Consider the following 17,798-nt stretch of genomic DNA (forward strand, 5'->3'; position numbering starts at 1 on the left):
TTAAAAGTTACATTTGTGACCCAAAATTCTAACACATGACACCTGTTGAAGATGCCCAAAATCATTTTGCAAGAGTTCATCACTTAGTTTGGGTATCATTTGATTTGAAATTATTTCTTTCTCCAACAGGTACCTTCCACCATACACAACATTTTTACCTGTAAGGGGCCATGAAAATGATGTCAAGAGAGAAGAAAAGAGCTTAGTGGAGTGTCTTGTATTCTCTCAAATCTCTTACTTGGTTATTTTCATTATTCTGATTTGCATCACAGAGAGAGAAAGCTTGACAGAGGATCCCCTCAACTTTAATGTGTTGAACATCACCTTAGAAGTCATCAGGCAAGTTACTTTCTATTCTCTCCTCTGGATTTATCATTGTCAACGAATATTTTTAGTGGATTTGTTAAATATTATTCTCTTATATTTTATTATTATGTCACATACTATATTATATAGTAGCGTTTCGTAGACAGGTGGGAAAGGAACGAAACTGGACATATGCGTTCCGTTCCGTTTAGCTTATTTTTAGAAAAATCACTTCTTTTTTTCATTTTTATGTTTGTTTTAGCTTCAAAATATCATTATTTAAAAAAATGAAAGCAGATTATTTGAAAAAGCTATTTTAGAGTGCGTTTGTTTAAGCTTATTTTTAGAAAATTCATTTTTTTCATTTTTATTTTAATGGTTGTTTAACCTTTTTTAAATTTATTCTCTCCGGTAAAATCAGGCTAAAAGTGACAATTTTTATAACTTTAAATTTAAAAGAAATTGATAACTAACGGTACATTGGTAAATCATGTCACATTATGAACCGGAGTGCTCATGATCACTACTACGGGAGGACTATATATTTTTCCATTTTCTACATGGCGTTTCATTCATTTTTTATCTTTTTTTTTTTAATGATTTGAGTATTTCCACCTGTTACGAATCCTATTTTTGGTACACATAATCAATCGTAAAATTTAGAACATGTATTATTTATTGTTTCTTTTACTCCATATATATATTTTAAATCTTTAAGTCACATCTCATAAATCTTTATCCTTTAAGTGTGATTAATACATACTGCTGCCATGACCATGATATTAATTACTTAAATGGTAGCTATTAATTAATTAATAACATTTTGGAAACTAAAATGTGCAGTGCATATGGAAACGTAGGATTCTCAACAGGATATAGCTGCGCAAGGCAATTGAAACCAGATGCTATGTGTAAAGATTTATGGGTTGGATTTTCGGGTAAGTGGAGTACAAAAGGCAAGTTCATCCTTATCTTGGTCATGTTCTTTGGGAGGCTCAAGAAATTCAATATGAATGGAGGCAAAGCTTGGCACCTGTCCTAGTACTAGCTAGCATACCTATCACCCCCTGCTACTTTAAAGAACATGAATACTCCTCTCTTGGAGCTCGTAATAAGCTTGGTCTCAAGCAGCTTCATGTTTGTGAATACCGAAATGATGGTGAATACATGTTTGGCCGACACTTTTTTTTTACACGTATTAGCAACGGTATTAACCGATGCAAACTTTTGTGATCGTTAAAAACTGTCGCTAATATATGTAATAAAAGGTGTCAATCCTAATTCATAATCTATGTATAGGAACTATGTGAATAACAAGTTAGTTTTAACCAAATGTAGAAGCATGTGATGTAGATGTAGTTCCACTTTAAATCTTCTTATTTTTCTCATGTCAAACTTGTGTCTTTAATGAAAAGGCTTAATTTTACTTTTGGTCCCCCACTTTACTTAATCGTGCGATTTTGGTCCTTAACAAAATTTATTAGCACTTTACGTCCCCACATTAACTTTCGTTTGCACTTTTGGTTTTCCGTCCACTTCCATCCAATATTTAACAGTTTTTTTGTTAAAAAATTAATTAAAAATGAAAATAAAAATGAAAACCCATAACATATTGAATATTCATCTTCTTCAAGCATCTTCTTCATCATCTTCATCTAAAAATCCAGCAACCCTCACATATGTCCCAAGCCATGGCTTCAGAGCAGCAAAATCCCCATCATAAGAGGAAAAATTAGTACCCATATGGCTATATCACCCCCAAACCAAACCCCTAAATCCCCCAAATGCATAACGCACAAATTTCATGCATTCAAAATGAGAATTCTACCCAAAACTTGAACGAGAACCCTGAATTTGTGAGCATACAAGTCAGTGTTATTCTCGCCATGGGAACACGAAAGAGAAATCATGAGAGGAAGAACCCAGAAAATTACCCCTTCAATTGTCAACAGAGAAACATCAAAAGTGTCACCAGCTCAAATCCAAATCCCTAGAATCCCCAAACTCATATCTGGTTGGTTCCTCCATTTCCCCATCAGGATTCGACTTTGCAGTTCCTCCACCTACTGCGAACCTTCTTCAACATCCTCCGCCACCGGGAGCACTCGTTCTTCAGTTTGTAATTCGGTTTCTCATTGGAGTACTGCTCTGTTTGCATTTCTTGAAAGGTGGGGTGTAATGGGATTGTAGCTTTGTTCTGAGTGCTACAATTCTTTTCCTCTTTTTATAAGCCTTATGTGAACACGTATTGCACAAGGGCATGGATCAAATTTGGATTTGGGGATTCTAGGTTGAGTAATGATAAATACACACCTCCTTATTTATACACTTCATTTCCACCTATTTTTATTTCTATCTCTCTCCTCTTATCATCTATCACATCTTATACTTTCTCTTTCTTACTTTTTCTTTTCTTCCTATCTTTCTCCTCATCCACCTCTTTCCACCTCATTTAGAGGTGTGAACAAATAATTATTGATTCTAGCTTAGTGTTAGGGTTTGTTGGATTTGGGGTTTTTTTGTATTTTGTTCTTTTTCTTTCCCTTTTGTTCCCTTTTGTTCCCTTTGTTTTTGATGTAGATGAAGTCTGCAAGATGAAGTGGATCTTTTTCCATCTTCGTACATGGAGGTGCTCCACTATATTTTGGGCTTTTGTTTATTAAAGGCTTCTAATTTTTTGACTTAATTTGTTGATTTTGATGTGCATGGTTTACAATCTGATAATTTTTTTTTGTCAACATCTTATGGATATTTTTAGCCCACCAAGTTATCTCATAGGTCAAAAGGAGGGATTTGGGCATACATTTATTTGTGCTAGCATAAAAAAAATATTCAATCTTGGGCTAAAGTTGTCGGCTAACTTCTTGGACGCACTTGTCTAAAACTATCAACTAACCATTCCACCTAGGGGTGTTCAAAAACTGGATATGGTTAAAACCAAACCATATCCACTTTAAAACCAGTTTTACCATTTGGATTTTTTAACCGATCCAGTTTTGATATCTCAAACCGGTTTATAAACCGGTTTTTAATCTGGATCCGGATTTAACCGGTTTTAACCAGTTTAAAACCGGTTATGTTTAAAACCGGTTTTAAACCAGTTTTAAAATCCGGATTTAGTTCAGAATCAGTTTTTAAAACTGGATTTGATTGAAAAACCGGATTTAAAACCGGATTTGGTTGAAAATCGGATTTTAAAATTGGATTTGGCTCAAACCGGATTTTAAAACTGGATTTTGAAACTATATTTGGTCATTTCATTTGTCTAATATGATATACGGTCAAATTTGTCTAAGATGGTTGACTAAAAAACGTGAATATAACTTTTATGAGTTTCCAGTAACACCAAGAATAGGATGAACATAAAAATATACTTATTCAACAAACAGACCATCATAAATAGCTGAACATTACCGTCAACTAATATAAAATGGATATCCTATCATCATCAACAATAGCCATGTTATGATTTACATTCCATAAGACAGCCATGAAATTGGCTCTGGCTTACAACACTATAAGATATGAAATTCCAAAATAACTTCAAGTTCAAGGGTGATCACTGACCTGCTTGTCTGCTCTTTTAGTTCTAAGCTCCTCTACAACCTCCAATGCTCGGATCTGTCATGCCTTCAAGATCTGCAAACCCAAAATTATTTTACACAAGTGGAAAAAAAAAACAGGAAGTTGAAATTTGGGGTGAGAAATAAAAGCATCTAATGTCATATCAAATAGTTTCAAATTTGATCAAGTTGGAATATGATTTGGAGTTTTCATAGTGATACGATCCTGTCAGATAATAATTGGACTTGAAAATATGAACTATCAAGGGAAGAAACTACCCACATCTTTTCTCTGAGATATATGAATTAACATGTTAAAACTACCCACATCTTTACCTAGAACAGATTCAGATTATGCCTCGTCGACGCAGAAAGAGAAACAAGAGGGTTACTAAGCCGAGTGCTACAACTGGAACTAGTCCCTTATTTCTCCATCAAACCCAACTCTTAGAATCCCTCAAAACTCAATAACTGAGTAAACCCATAAACCAAACACCCCAAATCCTCAACAACAATGAAGAGAAATGAAAAGGGTAAGTAGAAAAGAGGAAGAACCTGGGGAAATCGAGGTAGAGAATGGGGATTTCGGTTCCAAATCCTGAAGGTCAGTGACGCAAACCCAAAATTGGTGGCGGCGACGGCGGCGGCGGCGGTGATGGCGGCGGCGAGTTGATTTGGGAATAGGGTTAGGGTTCTTTGAAAGTTGAAACAGGAACTGAATTTGGATTTTAGAAACTGAAACCGGTTATGAATGAATAATAGAAAATTGATTTTTTAAAAATATTAAATTTGGTTTTGGATATGGTAAACTGGATTTTTATCCAAATTCAAAAACTGGATATCCAAATTGGTATCCACTTTAAAACCGGATAAATTAAAACCGGTTATATATAAAACCGGATTTTCTGGATATGGTTATGGTTTGGTTATGGATTGGTTATGGAAACCGGATTTTTTGAACACTCCTATTTCCACCAAGTGTTGTTGCCAAATTTGCCCAAAAACATTAAAAAAAAAATGATGTATTTTTATACAATTTTTGTTTATTCTTGACACTTAAAAAATGTGTAAAATTTTTATAATTTTATTTCAGTCTCCCAAACAATTTTTTTTGGATATGCCCTTGTTCATATACTCCCTCCAGTCCTTATTATAAGAATTAACGGGAGGTACACCTTAGTCATTTTTATAAGAATCAACTTGAAGTTTGCATTGCATTGTTTTTTTTTGACAAAAATGTCCTTATTTAATTGATTTTTCTCTTTTTTTCCTACTTTCCAAAGCATTAATGATGCGTAGAAATTAAAAGATATATATGATATAGATAATTTTCTAAAGTTAATATAAATTGAGAATAATTTTAATGCAATTACCTAAATTAAATAATTTAAAAAAAAGGTTAACTAAATTTTTTAACGAGTGTGAAGTAATTATTTGATTCTTATATTAAAGAACGAGGATGGAGTATATATATAACAACACTCATCCCTAAGATAAGCTTTTTGCTTTTGCACAGTACAATTGCATACTCAATTCAGTGATATGAGAATGGGAGAGAATATAATGATCGATGAAAATGAAATTAAGTACAAATGAAAAAGAATGATATATTTATTTAATCAAAGGAGTTTCCATGCTTTGCCTCCATCCATATTAAACTTCTTGAGCCTTCCAAACAACATGACAAAAATGAGAATAATCTTCCCCTTATCACTCCATTTTCCCACAAATCCAATCGACTTGTTTAGGCAGTTTGCCTCTCGATGCAACTGTCTCTCACAACTGTATCCTGTCGTAAACCCTACGTTCCCATAAGCGCTGTTTACATACACATGCAACCAAAATGCACGTTAATCACAATATAGTCTTTACATGCTAAAATTAATTTTCTCAGAAACTCTGAAACCAGATTTTTATTAGTTCACGGCAGACTAAAACTATTAATATTCAAATAAACAAGCGGAGCTAAACTAAATAAGAGATATATGTAACCAAAAAAAACTAAATAGGAGAAGAATTAATGTTGAAAATATCATTATTTGTTTCAAAAAAAAAATTTGTTGATCAACAAATTAAATATATATCCAACTAGCTAGCTGTGTGTACTTCTTTTTCATTCACCATTTTTTATTTAAAAGGGCATGTTCGGCCGCATCAAACGTTATAGTCTATATTTCTTGAATCATGGTATCTTTTATTTTATGTATAACGTGTCATGTTTGTGAATTGTGACCAAGTAAGATGCACCACGAGGCAGCACAGTTATTCGACAAATGATGATTTTCTTTTTAATGTGAGGCAAGTAACAAGACAGTCTCAAATAAAATACAACATTATTGAACTTCATTTTTTATTTTATGAGATTCGATTTGGCTAACTTCAATTTCAGTCTAATTTTTCACTTCTATCAATAATGCATTGATATTAATATATAATCATTAAATTAATTAAGTTTTAAGTAATAGTTTTGATAGTCATTCTTAATCAATTTGGTATATAATTATAAAGCAAACAAAATATGGCAGACTGTTAAAATACTTACACATAATTAAAAATTACTTCATTTGTTCCTTATTAATTTATTTTTGTCAGTTTTTTTCCTAAATCTATGTCATTTTTTAATCTTAATAATATATAAAGCCCATCCACCAAAGTGGGCCGTACTGTTATTTAATTTCCACATGTCCCAGCTCTATTGGTTGGTTTCTCCTATTTTCCACATGTCCTTAGCTGATTGGTCCAAATCCTTGCATTTTGATTGGTCGAAATCATTGAATCATTAATTAGAAATGTCAATAGCACACGGTTTTGTCTTTATTCATACATGGTTTTGTCAATATTAATTAGTACCCGGTTTTGCCCACATATTAAGTAAATATTAAAATTTTAAATTTTGTTTAATATGGAAAAAGTCCTAACTTGATATGCCACGTAAAAACCAAATATGGTTTCAATTTCAGGAGAACAAATATGGAAATAGAAAATGAGCTGTATGAAATGATTAATTTTCTTATTCGAAATTTTCTTTCCAAGCTAAATTTGACTTCTTTCATATTCGAAATTACCGTGAACAATTTGTCTTCTTTCATATTGACTACACACAAGTTTTAAATGTAAATTTGTGTATTCTTTCAAATTATTAAGATAAGTCAATGATTAATTTTCCCTAAAATCACTGACTTATTTATTGAAAAAATTAAATTATTTCATTTCAAATTCCCCCCCCCCCTTTCTCATATTATGCTATATAAATTCATTTGCTCATGTCAATTCAAACACCCACTCAAAAGTTTTGGCCGAATTTTTTTTACTATGCATTGTATTTGTTTTTATCATTGAGATGCAGAATTTTGTTGTTCTACATCAAATGGGGAAGGTTTGTACTTTACCTACAATTATTTATGAAAATTGTCTTATATATTTTGTATTATGTACGGTATTATTAAAGTTTTCTTTTTGATTTACAGGACTTTGGGTTGATCAGTGAATATGATTCCATGAGGATAAAGTTTCAGACTAATGGGACATTGTACACTGTGGACCCTTTGGGAAAGACGAAAGTTTTGAGGTTCGAAGTTCATGAAGGTTATACTGTACTAACCGATGGATGGACTGGCCTCCGTTCATTCTACAATTTCAATTACAATTGTTGGGTACTTTTTTGTCAAATAAGAAAGTTCACTTTTAATATATCTATCTATACTGAAACTTTTGACGAAATTAAGTACCATGGTTGGCCTGTTGTCACAAATCATGCAAATCTCATGTTTCTTCGTGCTTTAGTTCCTTTCTCTGACAACAGAGACATTCCTACTATAACAAAAGTGGGTAGCGGTCGCCGAGTTCTTATCACATATAAGAGAAAACTTCCTGAAATCGTTGTTAGACTTTCGGCTTATGAGGCTTCAGGAGTCCAATTCGTAAGTTCAAATTCTCCCTTTCATTACTTGTCAGCTATTATTATTTTTATTTTAAAGATTTCGTCCTCTTGATTGTTGGTTGTCTAATATTGATAATCCATTATTTATAACAGACTTTTCCATCCACCATTGCTTCATTCCTCTTGGAATTTGGGTCAGCCCTGATTATATTGCGCACACAGATTAAAACGACATCCACCACTGTTTCCCCCACTTGCACCCTGCAGTATCCTTTGTTATTTCCATATGGAGAAGATGGCTATCAAGACGACATCCCATACAGGGAACCTGTCGTGGAGGATCAATATAACAAAAGAGACTCAGTTACTCTTAAAGACTTTGTTGCTTTTCGTATTCAGGATAGACGCATTGAATACGGCAATGTCATTCGTGCTGGACGACTCTTTCAACAATTTATCGTTGATGCATATACCATGATAGAATCTCAACGGTTAAATTGGGTGAGATTTAATCAAAATAAGATCAGAGCTGAGGTTTATTCTGGATTACATGACGCAGTAGCTAGGGGCGACACCCCAGCTTCATATATGGGAAGCACACGATATATGTTCAATAATTGTCAGGACGCTATGGCAATTTGCAAGAAATTTGGATATCCAGATTTGTTCATAACTATGACATGCAACGCCAATTGGCCAGAAATCAAGTCGTTTGTTGAGTCGAGAGGATCTCGCCCAGATGAGCGTCCAGATATGTTAGTTCGCATTTTTAAGATGAAGGTGAATCAGCTAATGAAAGATTTCAAAAATGGTCATTTATTTGGAAAAGTGGATGCAGGTTCGTAATACATTCTCACTACATTACTATGCCTCACTTATGTTGTTTAATTTATTGCTCAGTTATCATGTTTCACGTCTCTAATCAACCAAAATTTTTGAATTATTCTACTTTTTTTGTTATTATTTTAAAAGAAAAATATGTTTCTAATTTAGAATAAGCTACGAAATATGTGAAGCTGTTACAGAATTTTTTTTAATCATTAATATGTTTTTTTAGGTATGTATACAATTGAATTTCAGAAAAGAGGACTTCCTCACGCGCACATACTGATTTGGTTGCAAGGAGAAAATAAGTTGAAGACTGGGGACGACATTGACAAAGTCATCTCTGCCGAGCTTCCTGATCCAGTGTTATATCCCAAATTGCACGCTGTAGTTTCTAACTTCATGATACATGGACCGTGTGGTAGTGCAAATAAAAAATCACCATGCATGGAGAAGGGTAGGTGCACTAAATTCTTTCCAAAAAAATTTCAAAACACCACAACGATTGACGAAGAAGGCTATCCGCAGTATAAAAGAAGGCAAACAGGAATTGTAATCAAGAAAAAAGACATTGAAATAGATAACAAGTATGCAATTTTTTACAAATGTAATATGTTTTCCGTGAAAATATGGAAAATACATCAGATATGTTATTTAATACAATTGTAATCTATATTCGCCATAACCGACATTGCAGGTATGTTGTGCCTTACAATCCCACTCTCCTTATGAGGTATCAAGCTCACATAAATGTGGAGTATTGCAACAAATCCAATGCTATAAAATATTTGTTCAAATATATCAACAAAGGCGCAGACCGAGCAATGCTTGAAATTTCACAGAAGGACAACGATGCTCAAGCGAAAGAGCCAGTGGATGAGGTAAAGCAATATTATGATTGCCGTTATCTATCTCCGTGCGAGGCAGCTTGGAGAACATTTGGCTTTACCATACACAAACGATGGCCGTCTATGCAAAAACTAAATTTTCATCTCCCAAATGAATATTTGGTTTACTATAATGATGACGAAGACGTTGGAGATGTTCTAGAAAAGAGTGGTACAAAATCCACAATGTTTATGGCTTGGTTTGCAGCTAATGAAAAATACCGAGAAGGGCAGGATCTAACATATGCTGAATTTCCCAGTAGATTTGTTTATCATAAAAAAGATAGAATCTGGAAACCAAGAAAGAGGGGTTTTAAAATTGGCAGACTACAGTATATCCCTCCAGGCATCGGTGAGTTATATTACATGAGAATCCTACTAACTATGCAAAAGGGTTGTACATCATATAGAAGTATCAGAACAGTGAAAGGAGTAACATATGATACTTTTAAGGAAGCATGCGATCAATTGGGATTGCTAACAGATGACAAAGAATATATTGATGCAATTAAAGAAGTCTCTGATTTAGCTTCCGGAGAACAAATGAGGAAACTCTTTGTAAGAATGTTGATGATGAATTCAATCTCAAAACCTATTGATGTTTGGGAATCATGTTGGCTACTCTTATCAGAAGGCATTCTACACCATAGAAGAAAAGAATTGCATAATCCAGGTACGAAATTTTACAAGTTATATTATTAAGATTTAAAATGCTGTTATAATAAGTTAATTATTGATTGGATTTAATTTAATTGAAATTCACAACTTTAAAAAATCAAACTGCGCAATATAAATGAATTATCTGTGAACAACATAAGTTATATTCGATACAGTTAAAAATAATTTGTTAATCTTTATTCTCGACTGTAGGCCTACGAATCGCAGATGCTGATTTGAAAATTTTATGTATCATTGAAATTGAGAAGTTGCTTCAAAGAAATGGTAGGTCATTAAATGATTACCCATGTTTGCCAACTCCAGAATATGATGAAGTATTTGACAATAGATTTATTGTTGATGAACTAAACTATGACAAAGATGCATTAAAGGTACAATATGAAGAGTTGCTTAGTATGCTTACACCTGAGCAAAAGTCTGTATATGAGAGGGTTGTCACATCTGTGTTGTCAAACTCAGGAGGCTTCTACTTTTTATATGGATATGGTGGAACTGGAAAGACTTTTGTGTGGAACACTTTATCAGCGTCACTTAGATCCAAAGGACTAATTGTTCTTACCGTTGCTTCCAGTGGCATAGCATCATTACTCTTGCCTGGAGGCAGAACAGCTCATTCTAAATTCTGCATTCCATTAGATGCTACAGAGACCTCGACATGTAATATAAAGCAGGGAAGTCTACGAGCAAAACTTCTACTTGAAACAAGTCTTATTATATGGGATGAAGCTCCAATGTTGAAAAAGTATTGTTTCGAAGCTTTAGACGTTACACTCCGAGATTTAATGAGGTCGAAGAATGAAGATAACGCCCATAAGCCTTTTGGAGGAAAAGTAGTAATACTTGGAGGTGATTTTAGACAAATACTACCTGTAATAACTAGAGGAAGCAGACAGGAAATCGTCGAATCTACTGTAAACTCTTCCTCATTGTGGAAACACTGCAAAGTTATGAAATTGACTAAGAACATGCGCCTAACCGCAGCTGAGACGGCTGATGAAGCAAAAGAAATCAAAGACTTTGCAGATTGGATTCTTAAAATTGGAAATGGCGACCATCCAGATTCCGGAGCAGGAGAGTACGAAGTCCAAATCCCGCCAGATCTGCTCATCCCAAATAGTCCTGACCCATTAATGGAATTGATTAGATATACATATCCTGACCTTGCGCACAAAATGAAAGACCCTCAGTTCTTTCAAGATAGGGCAATATTGGCCCCTACACTAGAGGCTGTTGAAATGATAAACACATACATGCTTGGGATGATAGCTGCACCAGAGCATGAATATCTGAGCTCCGACTCTGCCTTGCGATCTGATGAAGATTCTGAAATCCAAGGTGAGTGGTTTACCACCGAATTTTTGAACGACACTAAAAGTTCAGGAATGCCTAACCACAAACTTTTATTGAAAGTTGGTACTCCAATCATGCTTTTGAGAAATATAGACCAAGCAGCAAGTTTATGCAATGGAACCAGGTTAATTGTGGATGAACTTGGTGAACGTTTTATTGGTGCAACTGTTATCACGGGAACAAATGTCAGTGACAAAGTGCACATTTTAAGAATGGACTTGGTTCCTTCTGATTCCAAATTTCCAATTAAATTCAGAAGAAGACAGTTTCCAATTGCAATATGCTTTGCTATGACCATAAACAAGAGCCAAGGACAAACACTATCTCAGGTTGGCCTATTCCTTCCGAGGCCCGTCTTCACTCATGGTCAGTTATATGTAGCTCTTTCTAGAGTACGCTCAAGAAAAGGTCTTAAACTTTGTATACTCGATGAGGCGGGCAAACAACAGACCAGTACTGTAAATGTAGTGTTTAAGGAAGTTTTTGGAAATGTTTGATGTACAATACACAATTACAACTACAATTATTTATTTCATTTTTCTCTTCATCTATCTTTACAGGGTTGCCTTATACAAGAATAGCTTATTTATTTATTAAAATATTACAACATTAAATTTCCGTGCAACGCACGGGTTACGGAACTAGTATTTAGGAATCATTCAATATTTTTAAAAATTACCCTTATATTTAATATGAAAGAGATATTAAAATTTAGAAAATTTGTTAACTTAGAGAGATAAGTTTATGAGAAATTAATAATATAATTAAAGTGGAAACAGAATAAATTGATAAGATTTTAATATAGAGATAAAGGAGGATGCAAATATTTATTTTAATATAAGGATCAATTTGAAAATTTAATAAATATTAATACAAATTTATTGCTAATAAAGACTTTTCAATATTGAAAATTAAATAATAATAACTAATATATAAAAACAAAGACAAGATGGAGTATCTAAAAGACTAAAACAGAAAGCAAAATCAAAGTGCCTAATCAATCAATATCCAGGAAAAGAATATTGAGGGGTAAATAATATTTTAATGAATAATGCATTGCTTTTCAATAACCTGAATGTGATGGTTGGGTTAATCAAAAAATTGAGTTCGCCAAAATTTGAATGGAATGGGGAAGGTTGGAACTGGAACAAATTGAAAGAAACCTAACCTGACGACTTCAACGACAATGTTCAAGACGTTGAAATTGAGAGGATCCTCCTTCAATTTTTTCCTCTCAGTTATGCACACGAGGATGATGAATATGACTAAATAGGAGAGTTGAGAGAATATCAAGTTCTCTACAACTTTTCCTCTTCTTTTTTGAATCTTCTCATCTGAGTCTTGCATACCATCTTTCATTGGAATGAAAGAGGTGTAAGGAGGAAGGTACCTAGTACATATGGACAAACACTTAGAAAATTCGTTGTTATTTAGTTTCAACTTACAAATCCCGATTGATAAACCACAATCAGCAACAATAACTCAGAAACACTTAATTTTTTACCACATCATATTTTTTAGGCAAAGAATATATATTAAAATTTGAAATATTAGGGGTACTCCAACAAAAAAAGCAAAGACAAAAGGAAAATAGAGCAAAGTGAGTAATTATGGGGGAAAGAACAACAAAAAAACGCAGCAAAAACAGGGGGAAAGCTTCATCAACCGGCAGAAACAAAAACAAGTGAGTAATCACATCATATTATATATCACATCTAATATTTGTTGTCTTCCCTACTTAGATGTTTACACTCAAACTGAGTGTTACCATTTAATGGTAAAGAAAATTTGTTATTATTCTATTCAATGAAAAGGTTAGTACTCCAGTATTTTCAATTTCATTCCGCGTGGCATAGTGACATATGCATGAGCAAGAATTATATTCGACTTTTCCTACATAATGTCATTATTATTTGGAATAATTTTAGTTGACAATTCTAGAGAGTATACGTAGTATACCCCAAATAAATAAACAAAAGTGATAATATATTATTCTTCTAAGGAGTTTACTAAATGCAATTAACATTTTTGTTTTTTAATTTAATTTGTAAACTTCATACTTTACGTTTTAACTTTAAGTTTATTGAATTATTTATTTATTTATACTGCTTCAAAAATGATACATAAGGATAATATATACTTATAATTAGTTGAAAAAAATAGTAATATTATCTTAAACTTCTAAATAAATACATAACACAATGAATTTATTTTATTATAAAATAGACAACATATGAGAAGTCAAATTATGCAAATAATTCAATGTAATTGAAAATTAGAAATGATTAGGAATGTGACAAACTGACCATAGATATCATGGGACTAAATGGTCAACCTAAGCTATGAGCTTGTTAATAGAAATAAGTGAGATCCACATTATTGCAACTATTGCCAGCATGGCACAATTATGCATTTTACAAATGTCGAACATGCAAGCGAGTTACGTGACATCAATTTAGTTAGAGTATTGATTCATCTGAGTTATGATATATATACACCTTTCCACTTTTTTTTCACATTCATTTCTATCTATTTCTCTTTTCTCTATTAATCAAATCACATGTCACATGCATCTTTACTTTCTCTCTCATTTTTTCTTATCTCTATCTTCCTACACCTCTCCACACCTTATTTTTTAGGTGTGAAGATATAATTATACGATTCATCCACACTTCTATTTTTCTTTTATCTCATTTTTACACACTTTACTTTTTATCTATTTTCTATTTCTATCACATCATCTATTATATATCTCATTTCTACCTTATCGAGATGAAATTAGTTTGTGAGTTAAATATTATTCTTTAGTTAGTATTTTTCAATAGAGAAGGAGAGTAACATGCCTGAACCTGAATACCTGATTATATTATTGTCTTTTCAGTTTTTAAAGTTATATTTATAACTTTTTTCTTTTTGAAAACTGAAGTTTATTTTTTGAAAATGAAACTGAAGATTTATGATAATAGAATGAAGAGATTTTAAGCTATAGATAACGTAGTGGCGGTTGTGCACTGCCCCTTACCATTAATAGATGGCATAAAACACCCGAAGATTGGGTTCACCTTTGCAAGTTTGGATTAGACCTCCCTCTTTTATTTATGCATCACTGTTTTTGGATGCAGTTAGTTAGCTTTTCTCTTTTGTTAATTTTCCTCTTGTAACAAAAAAAAAAAACACCCAAAGATGAGAATATTACAAGAAGAGAGATAGACACCCACCGAACCTAAGGGTGGTGGTTTACTTTTCACTCCACTTGTGATATATACATACATCGACCTCTTTTTCAACTTACTTTAAAAAAAAAAAAAAAACTCTTTCTCAACTTTATTTTCTATCTATTTTTTTATCAATTAATTCATCTACACATCTCTATTTTCTCTCTCATTTTTTTCATATATTTCTCTTCTTCCAACTCTCCACACCTAAAAATGAGGTGTGAAGATAATAGATATCTTTTGCTTTACAACAAAATAAAATCATCATAAGATATAAATATTAAAATTAATATGGCTTTGATAATTAATTCTGGAAGTTCAATTAAGCAAGTGTTTTACCCCTTGCATCCATCTGTTTGAAACTAAAATTTGAAGCCCCAAATTAAAAACCATTTTCACGGGAAAAAAAATAAGGCAAATGTTATTAGTATTAAGGATTATGCACGAAAAAATGATAAGGAATAAGAAATATAAAGTTTGTATTGAAAAATGTAACCCATTTATGTATTGAATTTATGTATTTTTTTTATAAATAGACTTTAGTTTCTGAACCAATAATTCAAGTATAAATTAACTTAGCATGACCCAAAATTAATTAGTGCTAGAAAAACCTTGAAATTTTTTGCTCATAATTCCACTACATATTGCAGAAATAAATCAAGTAACATTCAAATTTGTGGTAGAAAAAAATTGAAATTAACGATTTTAAAATTTATATTTTTTATAAAAGTAGAATAAGTGTTTTTATAGTCAAATGTTAGTTGTTAGTAATGTATGTAAATTGGTCATCTTCAGGGTTCGAATCCTGGATCATTAACGTTTCATCTCACCCAACTCTTATGTCTCATAACTCTTACCACTTGAGCTTAGTCTTATTTTTCTCTAGAAAAAATATTTTCAAAATAAGTTTGATGTTTAAATTTTTAAGTTGAAAAGTTTAATTTGTATTAATCGCACTTTTAGTAAACAAAACACTTTACTTTCAACATATCTGATCGAAGTATCAAAAACTTCAAGTAAGAAAAATACTGGTAGCACCGATTTTAACACTTTTTCATTAATCGATGAATTTAAATTTATGTGAGACCCACTAATATATGAATCTCGCTTCTAATTTCATGATACCCACATAAATTTTCATCTTAATAAAAGAGTATTTGTAAGGAGAATGTTTAAGTAAGTTTTGTTAGCATGCTCTTATCAAAAAGTAAATATTGTGGGGAGTGAGAGAGAGAGAGACTCACATCATCACCACAAACAGCACCAAGATGGCCTGGGAAAGGATTGAGATGTCCACAATGGTTTCCCCTGTGTGTCTGGAATTCACACTCTGAAACAACACTCCAATGAATTTCTGGTACTCATTCATCCCCTTCAAACCTTCTGAATCCCAATCCATCAAACAAAAAACCAAAACTTGAACCACAATAAACCCAAAAACAGTGCCCACCAAAAATACAGAGTGCTGTTTTGGAAGCAAGTGTTTGTACCCAACCTCCTGTGTACTATTTTTCAGAAGGTACTCACACTCTTTCTTCTTATGAAATTTCCCCAGAACCCAGATCCCAAATCTCAAGCAAGGAGGGAAAAGGGTATTGCCAAGAAGAATCTGAGGAATCAGCATGAGAAGAAGACCTGAATTCTTCCCAAAAACAACCATGTTTTCATTTGTTGGAACAAAACCACAGCTAGCAAAAGTTGAAACTACAGTGAAAACAGAGAATGTGACCTTGTTTAACCCCTTTTTCTGTATCACCTCTTTAGCACTGTGAATTAAATCCAGGTAAAGGGAAATTCCAATAACCCCTATCAATTGGACAACTAGAAGATAAGCTAGAACTACAAAACCCAAGCATTTCATAGATAAGTACCTCAAGTTTTTATTTGAGGCACTCAAATAATCATGAGATTCGTGTTCAATCTCATTGAATTTAGGTAGAGAATGAGAACTATCTGAGTTAGTGTTTGTGATTGTGACCATACCACCTAGTTCAACTTGGTCCAAAATCATTTGATTTGGACAACTGAGACGGCTATGAGAAGCAGCAAGTTTATGAAGCTCTGTTTTGAGCTTGAACCTAAAGAAACAGAGACCCACCATTGAGGTGAAAATCTCACCACCTATGAACATTAAAATGGTCATCATGATCAATTGGGAGTTGGAAAAAACCTCCATTTCAACCGTGGACATGCTTGAAACTGTGGTGGCTGAAACAGAGGTGAAGAAAATGTCTAAGCTAGTAGGAGTGAAATCTGACCCTGTTTTTCTGGGGTGCAGAGCCTTGAGAACTCCGTACCCCATTAACGAGAGAGAGGTGAAGTAGAAAATTTGAACCCATAGAGGATTTGGTGAACTGCGGAGGATGAAGCGACCACAGCATGCCATTAAGGAGGAACCTGATTTGCTAATACTGGCGGCTTTTTGACATGAAGCGCTACAAATATCTTGTAACATTTTTATAAAACTAGTGAGTGTCTTCATCCCTGTGGTTTTGGTTTCCAGCAGGGAAATGTTGGTGGCAACGATCTTTGGATGCAGGGTACAATTTATAAGACATGTCTAACCTTTCCAATGTTGACATCTCTATTCTCTACCTTTCAATTACTTAAATGTCTTTTTATATAGTTTTTTATTTTGGTTAAATGAATTAGCTTTAGGTCAAATAAAATGAGGGAATTTTGGTTTTAGTATATTGTCAAAAAGCAAAGATGGCGAGCTCAACGTAACATTAAAGTTGTCATGTGACTTTCCAGTCACTCATTCGAGTCGTGGAACTAAGCTTCTTACAATAATGTAATGTGATGATAATTTACGTTAGAGTTTCGTGCGTAACAGAAGCTTTATAGCACTATGTTTGTAATTTTCTTATATCTTGTTAGAGCAAAGTCGCATTTTAATTCGCACCACTAAAGAAATAACATAGTTTTAATTCTCGCGTAAACATGAACTCGAGTGAGTTGCTTACGTGTCAAGTGAATGCCTACGTGACACTACTCATGATTTGACACGCCATGTGAAAGATGAGGTGACATATACGTGATGAATGATGTTGCAGATGATGTGACCCTGACGTGTAATGTCACCTATAATAAA

The 17,798-nt window shown here is 33.2% G+C and overlaps 1 protein-coding gene and 1 long non-coding RNA gene across 2 annotated transcripts; both read right to left on the reverse strand.

The window, feature by feature from the left end:
- Nucleotides 1-5,308: 5,308 nt before the first annotated feature.
- LOC130739112 (cation transporter HKT1;3-like) lies at nucleotides 5,309-17,239 on the reverse strand. Its single transcript, XM_057591343.1, has 3 exons — nucleotides 15,949-17,239; nucleotides 12,658-12,879; nucleotides 5,309-5,687 (listed from the first exon to the last, which is right to left on the reverse strand). Exons 1-3 carry the CDS (start codon nucleotides 17,184-17,186, stop codon nucleotides 5,489-5,491), a joined length of 1,659 nt encoding a protein of 552 aa, XP_057447326.1. The 5' UTR covers nucleotides 17,187-17,239; the 3' UTR covers nucleotides 5,309-5,488.
- Nucleotides 9,632-11,783, reverse strand: LOC130739119 (uncharacterized). Its single transcript, XR_009019768.1, has 2 exons — nucleotides 11,390-11,783; nucleotides 9,632-11,258 (listed from the first exon to the last, which is right to left on the reverse strand). It is a non-coding gene; the product is annotated as an uncharacterized LOC130739119 (long non-coding RNA).
- Nucleotides 17,240-17,798: the final 559 nt, after the last annotated feature.

The sequence above is a fragment of the Lotus japonicus genome, chromosome 2, assembly GCF_012489685.1.
Source record: "Lotus japonicus ecotype B-129 chromosome 2, LjGifu_v1.2".
Classification (NCBI taxonomy): domain Eukaryota; kingdom Viridiplantae; phylum Streptophyta; class Magnoliopsida; order Fabales; family Fabaceae; genus Lotus; species Lotus japonicus.